The sequence below is a fragment of the Urocampus carinirostris genome, chromosome 13 (genome assembly GCF_059441175.1).
Source record: "Urocampus carinirostris isolate Australia breed hairy pipefish chromosome 13, RoL_Ucar_1.0, whole genome shotgun sequence".
In the NCBI taxonomy this organism is placed as follows: domain Eukaryota; kingdom Metazoa; phylum Chordata; class Actinopteri; order Syngnathiformes; family Syngnathidae; genus Urocampus; species Urocampus carinirostris.
In genome coordinates this window covers 38,603,211-38,621,367 of record NC_142361.1, presented here as the reverse complement: position 1 = coordinate 38,621,367, position 18,157 = coordinate 38,603,211, and the positions used below count along the sequence as shown (strand labels likewise).

The 18,157-nt window shown below is 43.0% G+C and overlaps 1 protein-coding gene across 2 annotated transcripts; it reads left to right on the top strand.

The window, feature by feature from the left end:
* The first annotated feature begins 2,617 nt into the window (after positions 1 to 2,617).
* ncoa4 (nuclear receptor coactivator 4) lies at positions 2,618 to 17,948 on the top strand. Of its 2 annotated transcripts, none has more exons than XM_088350767.1 (10): positions 2,618 to 2,786; positions 7,558 to 7,672; positions 9,810 to 9,950; positions 11,270 to 11,355; positions 12,484 to 12,592; positions 13,350 to 13,427; positions 13,499 to 14,110; positions 15,917 to 16,072; positions 16,142 to 16,222; positions 17,589 to 17,948. In XM_088350767.1, exons 2-10 carry the CDS (start codon positions 7,559 to 7,561, stop codon positions 17,592 to 17,594), a joined length of 1,383 nt encoding a protein of 460 aa, XP_088206893.1. In that variant the 5' UTR covers positions 2,618 to 2,786; position 7,558; the 3' UTR covers positions 17,595 to 17,948. The 2 variants fall into 2 exon arrangements, with proteins under 2 accessions (XP_088206893.1, XP_088206894.1); XM_088350768.1 differs by lacking the exon at positions 2,618 to 2,786 and adding an exon at positions 3,468 to 3,632.
* Positions 17,949 to 18,157: the final 209 nt, after the last annotated feature.

The following is an 18,157-nucleotide window of genomic DNA, read 5'->3' as shown; positions in this document are numbered from 1 at the left end:
ATCCTTTTTCCTATCTATAGCTTTCCCGGAATATTCAGTTCTATGGTATTGATTTATGCTTCTCATCCATACAGGGGATGGTGACCCCTGCTGAACAGATGACTGAGTTCTGTCTGCCCAGGGAGCTTCAAACCTAACTTTTCTTCCCAAGGGCAGCGGTCAGGACTCTGGGGAGTGTTCCAGCACTCGCGCCATCAACTGTCCTCCACACGTCCGCCTCGACGCAGGAGGCTGTTGTCATCTCAGGGAAGAAGCTAACTTGCCAGATCCGAAAAGAGGAGCAATCCAATGTGGACAACTGGATGGTGTCATCTCATCTACAAGCGACACATCATCACGCCAGGAGGCCATCACCATGACGACGGAACTCAGAGTGACTGAGGACCCGGCGCTCAAAGGACAGAGAAAATGCCCCCCGTGCCAAAGCCCCCCTCGGGTCCCATCCCCCTTCACAGACCCCTCCAAGCAGGGTCCACCCGAGCGCCCGAGCCAGCAGGCCTTCGTCATCGAGTCCTTCGACGATAACCCTCGTAAGAAGCTCTCCCAGTCCTTCACTCATAACCCTGCACACGCCGACTCCTACTCTGCCCTCAAGACCAAACTGGAGCGATGCAAAGGTGGCGATCGCCCGGCGTCTATTCATGGCCACGTGGCCCCGACCCAGCAGGTCACCGTGCCGCTCAAAGGCCCCGGGGGCCATGGAGTTATCCAGAGATCCAGTTCTCTAAAATGGGAACATGCTGGTGCTGAGACCTCTCGCTCAACTTCAGCCATCTATGTTCGTCATTTCGGCAGTGTCGGAAAGAAGTCCTACCGTTAAAGACCATATACATTTTGCTAGTAATAAAAGGTGTGGGGATTCTTACGGTGCTCATGCTCATGAAAGACTGCATCAAAAGCTGCCAATAATGCCTTAATCTATTCTTCCGAAAGGATAGGCATCAGATTTTACAATGATATCTAGAGAAATGGTCGTAAAAGTACCAAAATGAGAATTCTAACAACTAAGGGAGGAAATAAGATAAGGTACAATTTCTTCTTGCGTAACGTTGAAAATTTTGGACTTTGCGGACTGCTTTGTTTTATTGGTATCAATTCCCATACACCATATTTAAATGGACTTAGACAACATTGTCTAAAAGGACTCATCCCTACCAACAAAGGGAAACCTCTCTATTGCACACGCGAAGATCTGAGTGGGTAGGCTAATCGAGTCCCGCTCACTAAGTCATTCAGGCCCTGTGAAGACCAACGCACAGGCAGGGTTTTTGCATTATGGTTTTTGTTCGTTTTATCTGTGATTCTTATAGTTGACTATCGCACATTACTACGTTTTCTAGCATAAACACTCTCGACCTCACGAAAATGAGGTGGGAGGAGGGGAATTTTTCTCCTTTACGAAGGTTTTTCGCCCCTCCACGAAACTACTAACCTGTTGTTTTTCTTAATGTGTTAACTTGAAAATCTCTGGTATTATCACTGATATCCTTCGAAATCCACAACAGGGGGGAATGTCAAAGTTAATCGTTTTTAGTTAATTGTGTATTTCTCTGTCTTCTATGTTACAAATAATCCTGATGTGCTTGACTTGTATTACAACTCGTTTTTCTGCTGTTTTGTACCGAAAGCTATGACATCGTTTGTAATTGCTATCTATGGGCGAACTTTGAACCGGAAACGTATGTGTGACGTCATTGATACTTTCTGCGCATGCGCACGTTTTGAACAAAACCGGGTTGCACCCTGAGAAACATGTGAGACGCTAGGACCTTTTGTATTCGTCTACCTCACTGCGCAGTGAATAAATTCTAAAACTACATTTTGCGTCTCTTACTGATCACTTGGGGTTAACCTACGAAAATATTAACCCTAACAGAACCTCCTGCGTGGGTTCAAATCCAGCTCCAGACTTCCTGTGCGGAGTTTGTATGTTCTGCCCGTGCTTGCGTGGGTTTCCTCCGGGCACTCCGGTTTCCTCCCACATTCCAAAAACATGCATTTCAGGTGAATTGGCTGGTCCAAATTGTCCCTAGGTGTGAATGAGCGAGTGAGTTGTCTGTCCCCGTGTGCCCTGCGATTGGCTGGCAACCAGTTCAGGGTGTCCCCTGCCCACTGCCCGATGATTGCTGGGATGGGCTCCAGCACCCCCGCGACCCTACTGAGGATAAGCGGTGCAGCTGATGAGATGAGAAGACACAAGAAACTAAATATAAATAAAATGATGACTCACAACACGTGGTAAGCTTTCTCTCCTGGCTTTGATCTCCAGCAAAACTAACATAAAATGCGACAGAAACAAAATGAAAATAAATCCAAACAGCTTGCCAACATCATTTTTGCCGTTACTCCCCAAGCCTGCACAAAATTTAGTCATTTTATTCATGTTTAGTTTCTTTTGTCTTTTATTAGCATATTTAGTATTGGAGTAATCCAAAAGTAATTGAAAGTAATCAAGTTAAAGTAACCCTACATAACCCTGGATGTAATTGTATGTAGTCTGAGACATTTTGTGATTAAGGGCTGTACGAATAAACATGATTTGACTTGCAAAGGTAATGCGTACTCCTGTACCGTAGGAGGCGCTATTTCACTCTAAAAGCAAGGAATCATTGCCAAACAGCTCATACTCCACCCACAAGAACGCCCCCATTGGTCTTTCTTCTTGCATAATCTGGACCTGGTGGCCCCCCATCGAAGTCCAAAGACCGGAACCAAGCTACTGGGCGAGACCGCCGCGTAAATCTGCCCGAGACTCGTCCATCGAGCGACCGCAAACAAAGCCTGAGGTGAATCGGACATTGTTAGCATTGAGCTTTCGCCGACGAGACGGCAAATGGCGGAACGCCGCCTTGACCGACTGGAGGTCGAAATCCGTCCTATTTACTCGGCCTTGATCGGTCGAACCGAGCGGGGAATTCGTCACTTCTCTTGGGTTTTGTTTTGGGTGACCTCGGTTAGGTTTGGGTGGTTTGACGTCACGCGAGGCCGTGTGGACGTGCAGGCTAGCACGCGCTTATGGCGGCCCCCTGTTGTCCTTCTCGCTCACCGAATCGACTCGGATGGTCCTTGACTTAAATAATCAAGCCTTTGATCTGTTCTAAACCACCGAGTGAGTGGTCTCGGTTTTCAAATATTTGGTATATGTACGGCTGGGTTAGTGTTTTATGACGTGGCTGTTTTTCTTTGAATGGCTTCCGGTTATCCTGGCTGCTTACTGTATGCTTTTGGTCATTAAGCCTTTCGTTTTTCGATCTGTCCCGATCGATGGGGGTTCGTTGCATTAAAGGGGACATTGTACGTGAAAGTCCGCAACGTCAGCACAGCTGAGCTTGTAAACAGCAAGGTGAAAGTACCGATGGTGTTTGGGGCCCCATCTGACTCTTATCAGTCGCGTGTTGACTGCTGATAAGAAGAGAAAACGTGGCCCTCGCCCTCCCTCCTGGCTTCTCTCGTTGGCAAAGTTCATTAAAAAGGAAATGCACAAAATGGCTTTCCAATGAAGTTGGTGCCGTCAGCATTCTCTCGATTGCCGTGCATGTCGAATTTTGGTGTCGGTTCTGCAAATTCAGACTTCTGAATTTAGTCCCGATGCTTTAAACACGAAAATAATAACTGGCAAAACTATTTGCAAGGTAAGAATTCGCTCTCTCCGCCTGAAACGTTTGTTTATATCACCGGTTGAAATAGTGTACCCTTAACGGGTGTTTTTAACTTTTATTTTTAAACCCCTTGGTTACTAATGTAAACCTAATGTTCTTCTTAAATTTGTGTTTTAGTTTGACTGCAAATTTTATGACTGCATACCCGTCAACCTCAGTCAATTTCCCCCTTTTTTATAGTTGCAAACTCAATAGGAAAAAATGATCAGTTATAACAAGTTTACTTTATTTACCAAATAAACAACACAAACGATTCATTCTTTATTTGTTCTTTTTGTACTTTCCAGTACATTCAGTGTGGTTTATTATACGTAGCAGTGCATGATTTCACAGACTCCTCTGTTTTAAAGACTGGTTTACTCCAACTGAAATTGTCATAATTTAGTTTGAAATAAATGCTTGGCCGAGGAAAACATTTGTCCGTGTAACGTGACAATATTAGCAATCTATGATGACGTTGTCATCTTCCAGAGATTCCGGATTAGAGCGAAACGGGCAAGTCTGACTGAAAACATTTATTTTTACATTTGTTTTTTTTCCCATGTCCAAAAAATATAAGGCGTTTATGGGGCGGCAGTAGCCCAGGAGTTAGGGCGCTCGTCTTGGGATCAAGGGATCCCAGTTCGAATCTCGGCTCGTCCGTGTTACATGTCGAAGTGTCCTTGGGTAAGACACTGAACCCCTAATACCCCCAATAAGCAAGTTAGCGCCTTACATGGCTGCAAGGCTGCTATTGGGAAATGTGGAGCACATTGTAAAGCGCTTTGGGAAGTCATTGACTTGAAAAGCACTATATAAATGCAGTTCATTTCATTTCGTACAGAATTGGAAATGATCATAAACATAAGTTGACAGATATGTAAATGCAGAAGTGACTGCTGGCAAAACTGTGTGCAAGGTATGAAGAAATCGCTCGCTTCATCCAAAAACAGTTTGAAATAATACGAAACACTTGTGTCCTGAATTTCCATCCTGATATCCTTTGGTTAATAAAGACACGAACTATTATCGAGCTAAAATATATAAAGAAAAACAAGGTGCTCTCAAAGTGTACGTTCACTTGCAGGCAATAATCCAATTTGAATCTTTCTATTGCTGTTATTTAGATTCTGTAAAGACAAGGAAACATGCACAGATATCAAATTGAAGTCTTATTCAGACTGCAAATTTTTCGATCGCAATGGTTTTTTTCTAGGGGTCGGCAACCTGTGGCGCATGTGGCTTTTTAACGTTGCTCTAGTGGCTCCAAGGAGCGCTTTCGGAATTGTATGAAAGTAGAAAAACACGGGAGGATTGTATATATTTTTTGTGCTTTTGTGGTCTTCTGTAAGAGGACAAACATGACACCAAAAATTTTGATGTTTTCGAATGCTTTGAGAATATTCTGAATAAATATATGACTAACTCGTGTATGAAACCCATTTTGTTCTTAAATTAAAAAAATAGGTTTATCTAAGGCTTTACATTTTTGGGGGCTGCAGACCTATTTCCGTTTTTTTTTTTTTTTGTTCCTTTAAGCTCTTTCAACAGTTTGGGTTGCAGACCCAAGATTTAGTTCTTTCATTTCCCCAAAACATGTGCATGTATATGCATTCAAGTAATCCAAAAGGCCTTGTGCATTGGTTGATTTCTCCAGGGCGTCTCCGCTATATTTTTTCTCCCCATGGCAAAAATGCCACACTCAATATATAGTTGCCTTCCAGGTATGATGTAAATTTATTTGTGGACACAGCAATGGACAGGAGGAACAATCACCTTGCTTTGCTGATTTTGTTGAGTAACATGAATAAAATCGTCTTATTTAATGGAAAATGTCTCATGTGAAAACAATTTAATTCAGATCACTACAAAAAAATCCAATTTCGGATCCATGTAAGACTGTTGCCTGCAAGTAAATAGTCATGTAAACACAAGGTGGTTACCTTTTTGTGATCACATACACAAAATATCAATAAATCTATATATTATGACTGTTTCCACATTCAATTGGGAAAAGTACATTCTATTTAGCGACTGAGTTTTTTTCTGCATTTCGTTTCACTTATCTGTTCTTCCATCTGTATTCCTTCTAGATAACTTTTGGGCAACTAATTTAATGAGTTGTCAAAACTAAAGCTCAATACCTTCTCATTGGTTATCTTGGAAAACATGCACTCGTTTGAGAATTCGCCAGAATTTGTATCTCTTGCCGCTCTTCAGCTGGCTGTCATTGCAAATTGGTCATTGCTTTTACGGTATAAACACTGTTCAGTCTAGCTGTGACTTATATTTCTGAAGAAAGCAGCATCCCAAATGAACAGTCAAGAATAAATAAGTAAACGGGACAAAAACGAGACCTGCTTTGAAAAAAATAATGGTCGATGCATTGACTTTGTGCAAATACTTTGTTTTTATTTTTGGTTATTAGCCCACCTTTTAGCTTTTGTTCTTCCTCTATTATCATTTTGAGTTTATTTCCTTTAACAAGTCTATTAAAAAGTTATAAACAGGGTTCCTATGGATCTTTATGAAGTCTCTAAAGGCATTGAATTCATGATTCCAAAAAAGGCCTTATTTGGCATGAACATGTCTGGAATCCAGCTTTGGAAGTCTCAAAAATGTGAACACGTTAAGATTTATATTTGCCAGGACTAAAAAGATTAAGTAAAAGTAATTATTTATGCATCAAGAGAGAAATGCCTCTTGAATGTAGCTCAAGAGTTCTTTGGAATTGGTAGTTCTCTGCCAGTTAAGACTAAGGACCCATGATGTACTGTAAACAGCTGTTTCATTTGTTTTCCATGTGTATTATTTGTTGTTGCAGCCTGGTCATCCTGGAAGAGAAATTGGCTCATGTGAGATCCCTTCTCAAAGTTTCTTCATTTATCTCATGTTGAGGTTTTAAGTTTTTCCTTGCCCTCATGTAGGTTTTAGATCAGGGGATGTTGTCATAATAATCTGTGGTTTGCAATAATCTGCGGTCTGTGCAGCCCTTTTAGACTCTTTGTGATTTAGAGCTATGCAAATAAACATTAATTGACTTAAACAGTGAACTTTTAAGCTTAGAAAGGCAATCATGGGAATGTTTTGTCTTCCTGTTTATTTTCATTATCCAACTGACATAATTGGTCCAAACAGATTTCTGTCATGGTCTAACATAAGACTCTTTCACTTAAACTATGGTTTGCAATAATCTGTGGTCTGTGAAGCCTTTTGAGACTCTTTGTTATTAAGGGCGTCACAAATAAACATGACATGACGTGTTAAAAACAGGAGAGTGCTATGTTTCTTAGACTGACTGTTTTCGACTGGACCAAAATGTGTAACTGAAATAAAATAAACATTTGTTTAAAATTCCGTCTATTTTATATGGTGTCAACTTGGTCTAAACTTCGATTTCAAAAGACATTAGGTCTTGAATTGAATTAGCTTTAAGCTGTAGGAGCCCTTTATAAAGCAGCCAGAAATTATTGGACTTAAATTTCCCACTAATGTTAAACATGTAGTTTGGTTCGTTCCAAGTGATAGCAATCTAAACTCATCTGAACTACTGTACCACCCCCTTCAAATAATAACACCAGTGTCCATCAGTTGCAATTTCACAATCCCTTTATGACATACGGACACAGTTACGATCTGTTTTTTACCATATTAAAGTTAAGCGTTCTTGTTGTTGCTAAAGAAATCAATCTTTTACTGCTGATAAGGTTTAAAAAAAAAGATGGCTAAGCAAAACAAGCCCTGCACTAAAGAGGAAGGAACTTTGTGCTTTCCGTTTTGTTGCTTCTGCTTTCAACTTTCAGGGCAAATGTCCTCACCCTAAATGTAAACAAACGAGGTAAATGTGGCAACCCTGTATCGAGACAAGTGTGTGTTTTTGTATAAACCTTCGATATCCCCCCCCCTTCTTTTTTTCTAGGATGCCCGCTGCAGGCAGCAAACTAAAGCAGTGCCTGCTGGCCCAGGATCAGCTGGAGAAGGCCATTCAGAGTGTGCAGAAGACGGAAAAACAGCTGAGGGAAAACGCCAGAGAGGTTCGGCCCAATTGACAAATACAGTGGAACCTCGGTTCTCGACCATAATCCGTTCCAGAACCCTGTTCGAAAACCGATTTGTTCGATTACTGAAAATCGTTTTTCTCATTAAAAGTAATGTCAAATCGTTTTAATCCGTTCCAACACCCTGAATGCTTACCATGAACGTAAACATGAAGTTAACCCAGGCTAATCGTGCGTTAGCGTAATCTTTCGTACGGAAGATTACGCTAACATGAACGTGTAAAAATAAAGAAATCAGGTCGTTGACACGTCATTTAGCACCGGGGTCTCCACAACAAGTGGTGAGCGGTTAAAGGATAAAGAAACGATTTATGAATAGGATTTCTTACCTTTGTGGTGGTCTGCAGAAGCCATGCTCTATTCCCTCGAAAGAAGGGAAACTCGCACATCTTCTTCATATTTTGCTATTATTTCTTTCTTAAATGCAATAGTTGTACGCACTATTCTTTTTTCACCTGTAGCAACTTTGCTGCTTGCACCGAACTTCTTCCGAGGCATAATTAGGGGTTAAAACACTCCGTTCACCGATATCTAAAGCGAAAGCAAATAGAAGTGCGTGCGCACGTCATAACAGTTCCCACGAGGGGTGGGGGCAATCTACACCCGTACGCCGCTCAGCATCGCACCCTAGCGTACCGGCGTTGGAACTCCGATTTTTTTGAACGAAAAGTGAAGCAAGAATTTCTCGCAACTTTTGGTCGAGAACCGATTTGTTCGAACTGAGAGGCGTTCGAAAACCGAGCTTCCACTGTAGATTCTGCTGTCTCCAAATGAATAATCTTTATTGCCATTGATAACAACATAGTGAAACATTGTATGCAAACCTATTTACAAAGTAGTCCTCAGAGACTGGCCAAAATTAAAATGCAATGAAAAATCCATTATCTGCACCGCTTATCCTCAGTAGGGTCACGGGGGTGCTGGAGCCAGCCATCTCCGAGCAGTGGGCAGGGGACACCCTGAACTGGTTGCCAGCCAGTCGCAGGGAACACAGGGACAGACAATCCGCTCGCTCATTCACACCTAGGGACAATTTGGACCAGCCAATTCACCTGACATGCATGTTTTTGGAATGTGGGAGGAAACCGGAGTGCCCGGAGGAAACCCACGCAAGCACGGGGAGAACATGCAAACTCTGCACAGGAAGGTTGGTAACTGGATTTGAACCTATGACCTCAGAACTGTGCCGCACACGCGCTAACCACCGCGCCGCCGTGCTGCCCCAATGAAAAATAGTGTAACTTAATAATAGTACAATGAAAACTAGCGGATAACATTTAGCATCAACAAAAATGCATGCATCTTTAATATAATAATAATAATAATAATAATTTCCTTGTATTGTCATTCTGTGTAACAATGTACACAGAACGAAATGTCGATTGCACCTGACCCGTTGTAGCGAGCCGATGCAGCCGCAGCCAACAGAGGGCGCCGCCGACCACTTTTTAAGTCTTAGGAATGACTCGGCCGGGGCGCGAACCACCGACCGAGAGGGACAGAAATATTGAAGCTTGATCATTTGTCCTTTTAAATAGTTAGTCAGAATTGTCTTTATAGTATGGAAATTGATTACAACATAGTGTACATTGTTCACTGTGAGCTTAGAACATTTAATAAAAGACGAATATATATATATATATATATATATATATATATATATATATATATATACACACACACACAACATAGTGCTTGTAGACCGGCCTAAGTTGATAGTGTACCAGAATCATAGTTCAATGTAAAGTAGTGCTGACATTAGCTGCAACATTGTCCAAAAATAAGAATAAAGAATGTTTTTCAATTTTATTTTTTTCAGTTTTGTGTGCTTGTTTAGGGAGGTGATGACCCTGGGGAAAAAACTCTCTAAGCCTGTTAGTCCTTGTTTTTAAGGACCTATAAAATCTAAGGTTAGGGTTGGTTGAAGAACGAGAGGAGTCCATAATATTGTTACTGTCATCCAGACCGGGCAGAGAGCGGGCGATGATTTTCTAGGCTGTGTTAATGGCCCTCTGTTATTTTTTTCTATGAACGATAAGGTCCCGCCTTGCGTAAATGCAAATCGTGCCTGAGGTTGTCAGCTTGCTGATGCTTGGTGTTTGTTGTCCCGCAGGTGCGCTGGCAGCTGCAAAGCTGCGTCAGTCGCCAACAGGAGGCGCTGCGTTGCAGGGAGGTGTGCCTCCTCAGCCAGATCGAGCTGCTGGAACATGTTAAAGCGGAAACGCTGCAGCAGCAGTTGCATCATCTCTACCGGGTAAGCTCCCCGTCTCGTTTTCTGCCTTTGCATATCGACTTAGAAAATCGAGTTCCGCAAGCACAGTTCTCGTCACTACGCAGAAAACCGTCGAAGTCAACAATTACCGTAAATTCCGGACTATAGAGCGCACCTGATTTTAAGCCGCACCCACCACATTTTAAGAGGAAAACCGATTTTGTACCTATACTGTATAAGCCGCATGCGCCCACATTAAAAAATGTAACACAAACACAAAATTAACCCAAACCCGACTCCAAGTCCTGCGATTGAAACTAAATGTCCTTCATTAAAGTACACAGTTCAAAATTCACAGCCGGCAAAATGAACGGAAAATGATACCGGTACTTAAGGTTGGATGCAGACCTGCAGAGTCTGGGTCCCGTTGAAAGTAATCCAAGGAAACGAGTGTATATTTCCAAAGGTAAGGGTGGAAAAAATATATATCCACTATTGTCCGCCGCGTCCACAAACACGTCTCACCTTTACTCCACTTCCTGTCAGCCCCCGTTTTTTTCGCCCCTTCTTTTTGATTCACCCGTGCATAACATATCAGAATAAGTCTCTAAAATAAATACATTACAAAATATACAGTTGCAAATACATATTATACATGGTTACACATATTTACAAAGAAAGACGGTACACAGAGAGAGTTTTCAAAGCTTTAATAATAATAATAATAATAATAATAATATAATATAATTTTCATCCCAAACGTGACAGGAGAGTTAATGGTAGCAACACGCTCGCAACACAGTAAAAAACATACCGTACTTGTATTAATCAGGGTAAAACCGTCCTCATCTTCCGCCTTAGAACTGAAGCCATCAAAGTCGTCTTCCTCAGTGTCAGAAAGAAACTTTGTCATAGACGTCGTCCCACGCTCCCATCCACTCCTGATTCTGTGCCCTCCTCTCCGTCCCGCATCAGACCGGCTTTTCGGAACCCGTTGGTGATGGTGGATTTTTTGATGTGCCTTTCTTTTTGCGTTTTGCATGATAAGGGTATGTTAACGCTAATTTAATTTGTGCACAAGCCAAGAAGTTGCAGTCTTCTTCGCCGCATATATTCCACCGGTCTAAATCTTACCTTTTGTACTCAAGCGCCGCTGGCGGGCGTAAGAAAAATTGCATAAATTGGCCGCATCACTGAATAAGCCGCAGGGTTGAACGTTTGGGGGAAAAAAGTAGCGGCTTATAGTCCGGAATTTACGGTACTTATAAATGTGGTCCCTGTTTGTGGCTGGTTGAAAGTGCTCCCTGATGCTTCTCCTGCTTACGTTTTCTTATTTGTGCACATATGTTGATGCATTTCAGATGAACGGACAGTTGGACATCATTGTCCAACAGCTGCAGAGTGGAGATGGTGACCTCAGCACACAGCTCAGCACCTGCATGGACAAGTAAGAATTGACCAACTTTTTACAGGGATTATAAAAGATTAGGCAGAGCAAAACATGCAGTGTTCCTCCCCACAATCATGCAGATATGGTCCATAATATTCCACGCGCCATAGATCTCGAGAAATTAATTCTCAAAGTGGACAGTTTGATTTCATATCCCCTAGAGCAGTGACATTGCCGAAAGACAACCAAGACAACGGCTGGTCCCGTTGCAAAACAGAAGGGGGTTGTAGTAAACGGCGAATGCATAGCTCTTCTATTTGCTTGGAATAATTGGACTTACCGTGTCGCTTGGGGAAATCTGACTGTTTTGTCGGAGTTGCATGCTTTGAAGCGCAAGTTTACCTGCAGTCGTGTACAGCGTGGGTTCCTTTTTTTGCCTTCGCCTCCTTTTAGGTATGTGATTGTGACTTTTCCTTTTGTGTTTTTCTTCGCACGTCTTGCAATTGATGTGATAACGTTCAGATAAGTCCCCTTTAGCGTGCAGGCATTCAACGGCTTCCAGGTTAGCCCCGTTAGCGGTCAGCTACCTGGCTGGCTTGCCAGGCTGATTGTTTTACCCTGGCTGGGTTACTCTTTTTTTTCTGTAATCATTTTTGGTGATTGGCTCCAGGTTATCTTAGCTGCTTACTGCATGTTTTGGTTGGGCAGCCTCCCTTTTTCCGCCTGCCTGCGTGTTTTATTTTTTTATTTTTTTTTATTTATTTATTTTTTTATTTTGCCGGTTCGCTCCATATTGGCTCCTCGCCCACACAGGGCCTAGTCATTCTCCACAAAAAGTACCAAAGCTTGGCTTAAAATACTCGATTGTTTTGACTAGTTAACATGTAAACCAATCTGGTGACTTGCTTTCTAGGGTGCTGGTGTTCTTCACATGATGTCACAGCTCAGGAAGGCAAAGACGCGACAAATTGTCTTCAAAACGCTTTATCTTATAAAATAATTGTAATATAACAATGACGTGTATAAAAATATTATGCAAAAGCATGTGCTATTTTCTCACATTTTGTAAGTTTTAGAATTCTGTTATCAATTTAAACGTAATTTTGGACGTGCTTCTCCTGAAATAGATGAGCGCTCGCTAATGGGTGTGGCAGTGATCAGTTTTGTTTGCTTTTTTTCCCGCAGGTTGTCTAACTTAAGCCTAAGGCCTGAAGAAACGCCCGAGATGACTTTCACAGCCGACTCGCGCTCCCTGAAGGAGGCCATCACATCATTTGGCAGCATCTGTGCCCAGGTCTTCCATCATATACATCACACATTCGCTTAGTCAAAGATTTTATTAATTCAATCTAATACTCATATCAGTGATATGGTAAATGTTGGTGGGGCTCACTGACAAAGATACTTTCTGACTGACCGATTCGTAGCACAAATACACACCATGGTGTTTGTGATCATTTGTATAATGAGAAATCTAAAAGTTATTGTGATTTGAGGCCATTAATGTATGGGAAACACTGAACATCTCATCTCATTAGCTGCACCGCTTGTCCTCAGTAGGGTCGCGGGGGTGCTGGAGCCCATCCCAGCTATCATCGGGCAGTGGGCAGGGGACACCTTGAACTGGTTGCCAGCCAATCGCAGGGCACACAGGGACAGACAACTCGCTCGCTCATTCACACCTAGGGACAATTTGGACCGGCCAATCCACCTGAAATGCATGTTTTTGGAATGTGGGAGGAAACCGGAGTGCCCGGAGGAAACCCACGCAAGCACGGGGAGAACATACAAACTCCGCACAGAAAGTCCGGTAGCTGGATTTGAACTCGCACAGGAGGTTCCCAAGACCTTAGAACTATGCCGCACAGGCGCTAACCACTGCGCCGCCGTGCTGCCCACACTGAACATAACGGCAATAAAATAAGTTGGCTGTTTTTGTAATGCATAACCTTTTGCGCTAATGGGGAACAAATATGGATCTCTTATTCTCAAATAAGTTGGTGACTCCCGATGCAGGTAAATAATACCTTGGGGACTTTTTGTGTCCACAGGAAGTCCAGGACGTGACAATGGGGGATCCTCCAAAGATAGCTTGTCCTGGACTAGGATTCGAATCCAGCCAAGATAAGGTAGGGCAGGCTGCGGCGGGCTTTCTTGGTCTTGATGGCTCACAGATGCTAACTGTCCCTCAACTGTCCAGGCTTCTTGTCCAATCCCGGCCCCGAAGGATTTTCTCAAGGTTTGTAACCTGCAAGACCTTGAGACCTGGCTGCTCGGGGACAACAAGACGGACGACCGGCCGAGCGCCCCCACAAAGAAGGCGAATGACGCTTTCATTGCGCCAGGCGAGCTGCTCAGCAAGTGGCTGGCGAGCCCCTCGGCGGCTGCGGCCGAAAGCGGCGTCGATCACCGCCGACTGCTGCTGACACCGTTTGCCGAACGTCGGCCCTGGGAAGACTGGCTGGCGGGCTCCAGCTGCTCCTCCCGCTGCCGCCAGAACACACCGGCCCTGGAGATCGAGAACCTGGGTCAGCTCAAGTGCCTGAAAAGCCCTCCGGCCCCGACCGCGCCCGTTCTTCAGGCCTGGCTCCAGCAGGTGGCGCCACTGCCTCAGACGTGTCGCGCCAACGAGCCTTGCACCAGCTACTCGCAATGTATCAGCGACGAAAATTGTGGCAAAGAAGCTCTGGAGACCTGGCTGCTGCGCCGTGGAGGAACGTGTGACAAAAACGGTGTTCCTCTCAACTCCGATGTGCCGAAACTTGAAAAGAATTTCCCACCACCTCTGCAGCACGAACAACAAGAACAAAAGGTAACAATTGGAATGAGATTGATCATTTGCTTTTGAGGGATGAAATTGCTGAGGTTTGCGCCATCGAGCATGTTTGGGCCTGTTACAGAAAAACAATGTTACTAGATAATCCGTTTAAAATGTAAGTACGTCACTTCCCAGATTACTGACACCAAAAAGTAGCTCGTTGCTTGAAAGTACTTCTCTAGTTACAAATGACAGTGTATACTCACATTGAAGCCGACCCCCTTAAACTGCTTTGAAATAGATATATAATAAAATAACTTGTTCATCGCTTCCACTGGTTGGTACACCTTCCATATTTATTGGTTTGTGCAATCTTGAGAGTTTGCAAACAAACACTTGGCAGAGACACTCCTTATCCATTTTGTCCACTTGAAGAATTTCTTCTCCATTTCTGGGTACTGTCCACGACATTTTTTTTCTCTCCAGCCGTCGTGTATTTTTACAAAAATAGATTAAAATTCAGCACTCTTTTAACATAAATTGTGTGCTGGATTTTACCCCATTGATTTTGTTGTACTTGTATAAGCCACGCCCCCTCCCTACACATTGCCTAACATTTGCTACTGGTGACCCTCATTTCTGTTTTTTCTAGTTGTTAATAGCTTTTATTCAAGTATATGTGGTAGGGAAAATGTCTCTATGAGGAAAAAATTCGACTTCATCGTACTCTGAGCTTGAGACTGCCATCGTAACTGTATTCAGTCGTAATTTGTTGGTAAATCTAAACACGCACACCCTCATTGTTTGCTGGCAAATTGAGGGTTGAATGTAACATCATGGGGGAAGGAGCAACAATTAGCTATGAGAGGACGTTGTAATTCATGATCTGCTCCTAATAAGTAGCACATTGTCGTAACGATATTTGAGTTACAGAATTTTATTCATAACGCATTAGAGAACTGGTGACCTAGAAAAGTCATTGTGTTCCAGGAACTTGTTCCTTTGTAACGCGTTAATCCCAACATCGTTGACTTCACGGAGTGGTCCAGTTTTGCCCAAAACGGATCAGATACTTAAAAGTTGCCGGATCTGCTGTATTTATCCAACCTCAGATAGAAAAAGAAATGTTTAAGATGGCTGTAAAGATTTCTTTGTGCTGTTAGGAATTAAACTATTAAAAATGTATCGTTTACCAAATTGTTCGAATTTGTTATCTGACTCCGTTAACCAAACACAACTTGTATTCGCCTAACAATGCATGCTCATTTCTTTATGGAAAAATGAACAAGAGACCGGCATTTCCACACGGGGGCAGATTTAATTTCTTACACAAATTAACTAAGTGAATTCCATCGAATTAGTCTTCGTCGAGCCTTTTCTCTCGTTCTCCCTCAATCTTCTATCTTCTTCCGGTCTTCCCACGTCTTTTCACAAGCTGGTGTGCCGGCTCCTCCCATGGGTGTGCTAACTACTCTCATGGGCGCGCCAGGTGCCAGCTTCACCACCTCCTCGCCGAAGGGCGTCGCAATGTCTAAAAAAACTCGTATCAGCAGAGCTTATCAGAACAACCTCTCCAAACAATGCCTGCCTTCCTGCGTCACAGAGGCTCCTCCTGCGTCAGCCCTTGTCCCAGTTCCTGCTGTTTTCTGTAAACATCATTCTCCACCAGGTCGCAATGACCAGCCCCACAGCACAGCCAGTGAATTATTTTTGCATTAAATGTAATTTGTATTTGATCGGACAAAATATAAAATCTTTCAGTGTGCAAGATGCTCTTTCTATTGCGACTAGTACTTTCCAACGCTCGGTGGCAGGTATTCAAAGAACCATGCTGAAAGTAAGTGGGTGTGTTCACCGCAGGTCCAGGCCATTTTGGAGGCATGGCTTCACCCGTCCAACCCGCTGTCGTCCCGTAGTAGCTTCGCCGCCGCCTTTGATGCAGCATCGTGGATGCCTCCGGAAAAATGGCCTGCTGTTCAGCACGAAAGCAAGACCCTGCCGAGGAAAAAGCGCCAGGTATCCAAAACACCGCCGGCTGCGCGCTCTGACTATGCATTTGACGCTTTGTGCTTTGACTCTCCACAGGATGCTGTCTCTGACGCATATTCCACCACGAAATCTGGCTGCAACCGGGACAAATGGCTCCATGAGCCCGTTGCCACTAAGGTAAGCAGAAAAATGGCCTATTGTCCTTTGAATTCTGCTTGAGTCATTCTGTGAGGGCAGTGGTTCTCAAATAGTGGGAAGCGCCCCTCTGCGAGAGGCTTCATCAAGCGTTTGACCTCTGTGGAGATATTTTGGTTTTGCTCTCTCAGAATAAAGAGCAATTTCACCTCCACTACACTAGGGGGCAGTGGTGCTATAACTGACAGTGTTTTATCTATCAAAATTGATTTGTATAGCACCTTTCAGGCAACGATTTGCAACTTAGTATCGTATAAAAATATTCAATGTACAATTAGCAAACAGAATCCTGTTTGGTTTACATTTAGCATTCGCGCTTTGCACATTGCATAGAGAATGATGTGTTAAAAGGCACAATCTCCGTGGCTGGTTCTATTTCTGTATTTAACACATACACAATAGTGCGCGGGTGCCCTCTGCTGCAGCCAGCTTACGACGACGCTGTCAAGCATATAAGTTTAAGTACTAAAAAATACAGCGGGAACATAACCGCACAATTGGAAGAAAATCAGATACATTTATGTGCGCCTTATGGTCATAAAAATACAGTAGTCTCCACTGTAGACAGGAAAAATCACCAGAGATGGCAAGAAGGGCGAAGAGTGACAGGCATAAAAATTATGGTCTCCCAAAAGCTAAGTCAAAGAAGTTTTACAAAGCGTATGTAACAAGAGGCTTCACTGCGACCAGAGAGATGAAAGACCGATGAGCTTTCCGTGTAACACTTCTACTCTATAGCATACTATACTTTTCGTGGACAATATCTCTGTATTATTTGTGATTGCAACATCCTTTGCTGTCTGGTAATCCTGAAAGGGGGATGCCACATGTGTGGTCCCTTCTCAAGGTTTCTTCATTTTCCTTATGTTGAGGTTTTTGAGTTTTTCCTTGCCCTCATGATGGTTCCAGATCAGGGGATGGTGTAATAATAGTCTGAAAAATAGTCTGTATAATAATCTGTGCAGCCCTTTGAGACTCTTTGTGATTAAGGGCTATACAAATAAAAATGACTTTGACTTGGAAATTACTTGTTAAAAATGTTGGCAGCGGACAGCGGGAAGCCAAATAAATTAGGCATTTATTTCAAGACATTATGCCCCAATCACACTTATTAGCTGTTTGAGTTTTGTAGATAAGGGCGTAGATATTGCACCACCAATATCGAGCAGTCATCGTTTTGTCCCCACCAATATTTTGTGATCACCTAAATTAATGTGCTCATATCGAGCAATCATTGGCAGAGGATTTCTTCTTCCTAGGTGGGGGAATGACAGAAAATAATTGAAGCACTGGGTTAGGGTGACTTTGGTTGCAATGACGCTCAGCTCGTTACTTCTTTGTCTTCCAGAATTGAGGACGGGAGGGTGGCAGCCAAGTCCAGATCGAGTCAAGTCGTGATTTGCCACAGGAAGCGCCTCATATCCACTCATTGATCAACCAGTTTGAACTCTTCTCAAGCTGATTTATTTCAAATGTTTTATCTTTTTTGCCTTTTGCATTGAGCATTTTCATCTAGGATGAGTTTAGTACAATGAAACTAACATATTTTTTTGCTGAAGATTACTTCCTCGTCGAATCAATATTTTATTGACTTGCTCTCAATGCTTTTAATTGTGTGTGCGTTTGAGTGAGAAATGGTCCAGTCAGCTCTGTTGATTGACACAAAACTAATAAAAAAAACAACCCCAAAAAAAAGCTTCAAATAGCATTCTTGTGGTCAATTTGTGTGTAATCGGAGATTAATGTATGTGGCACATCTGGTGCGATTTATGTGGAATTTAAATAGTCATGTAAAATTTGTGTGGGAGGGGAAGTTGGCCTAATGTGGCATGCATGTGCCAAGTATGTTTTTGGAATGTGGCCGAAAATCAGAAGAAAACCTCGAAAGGACATGAATGCCTTCACTTTCTACATGAA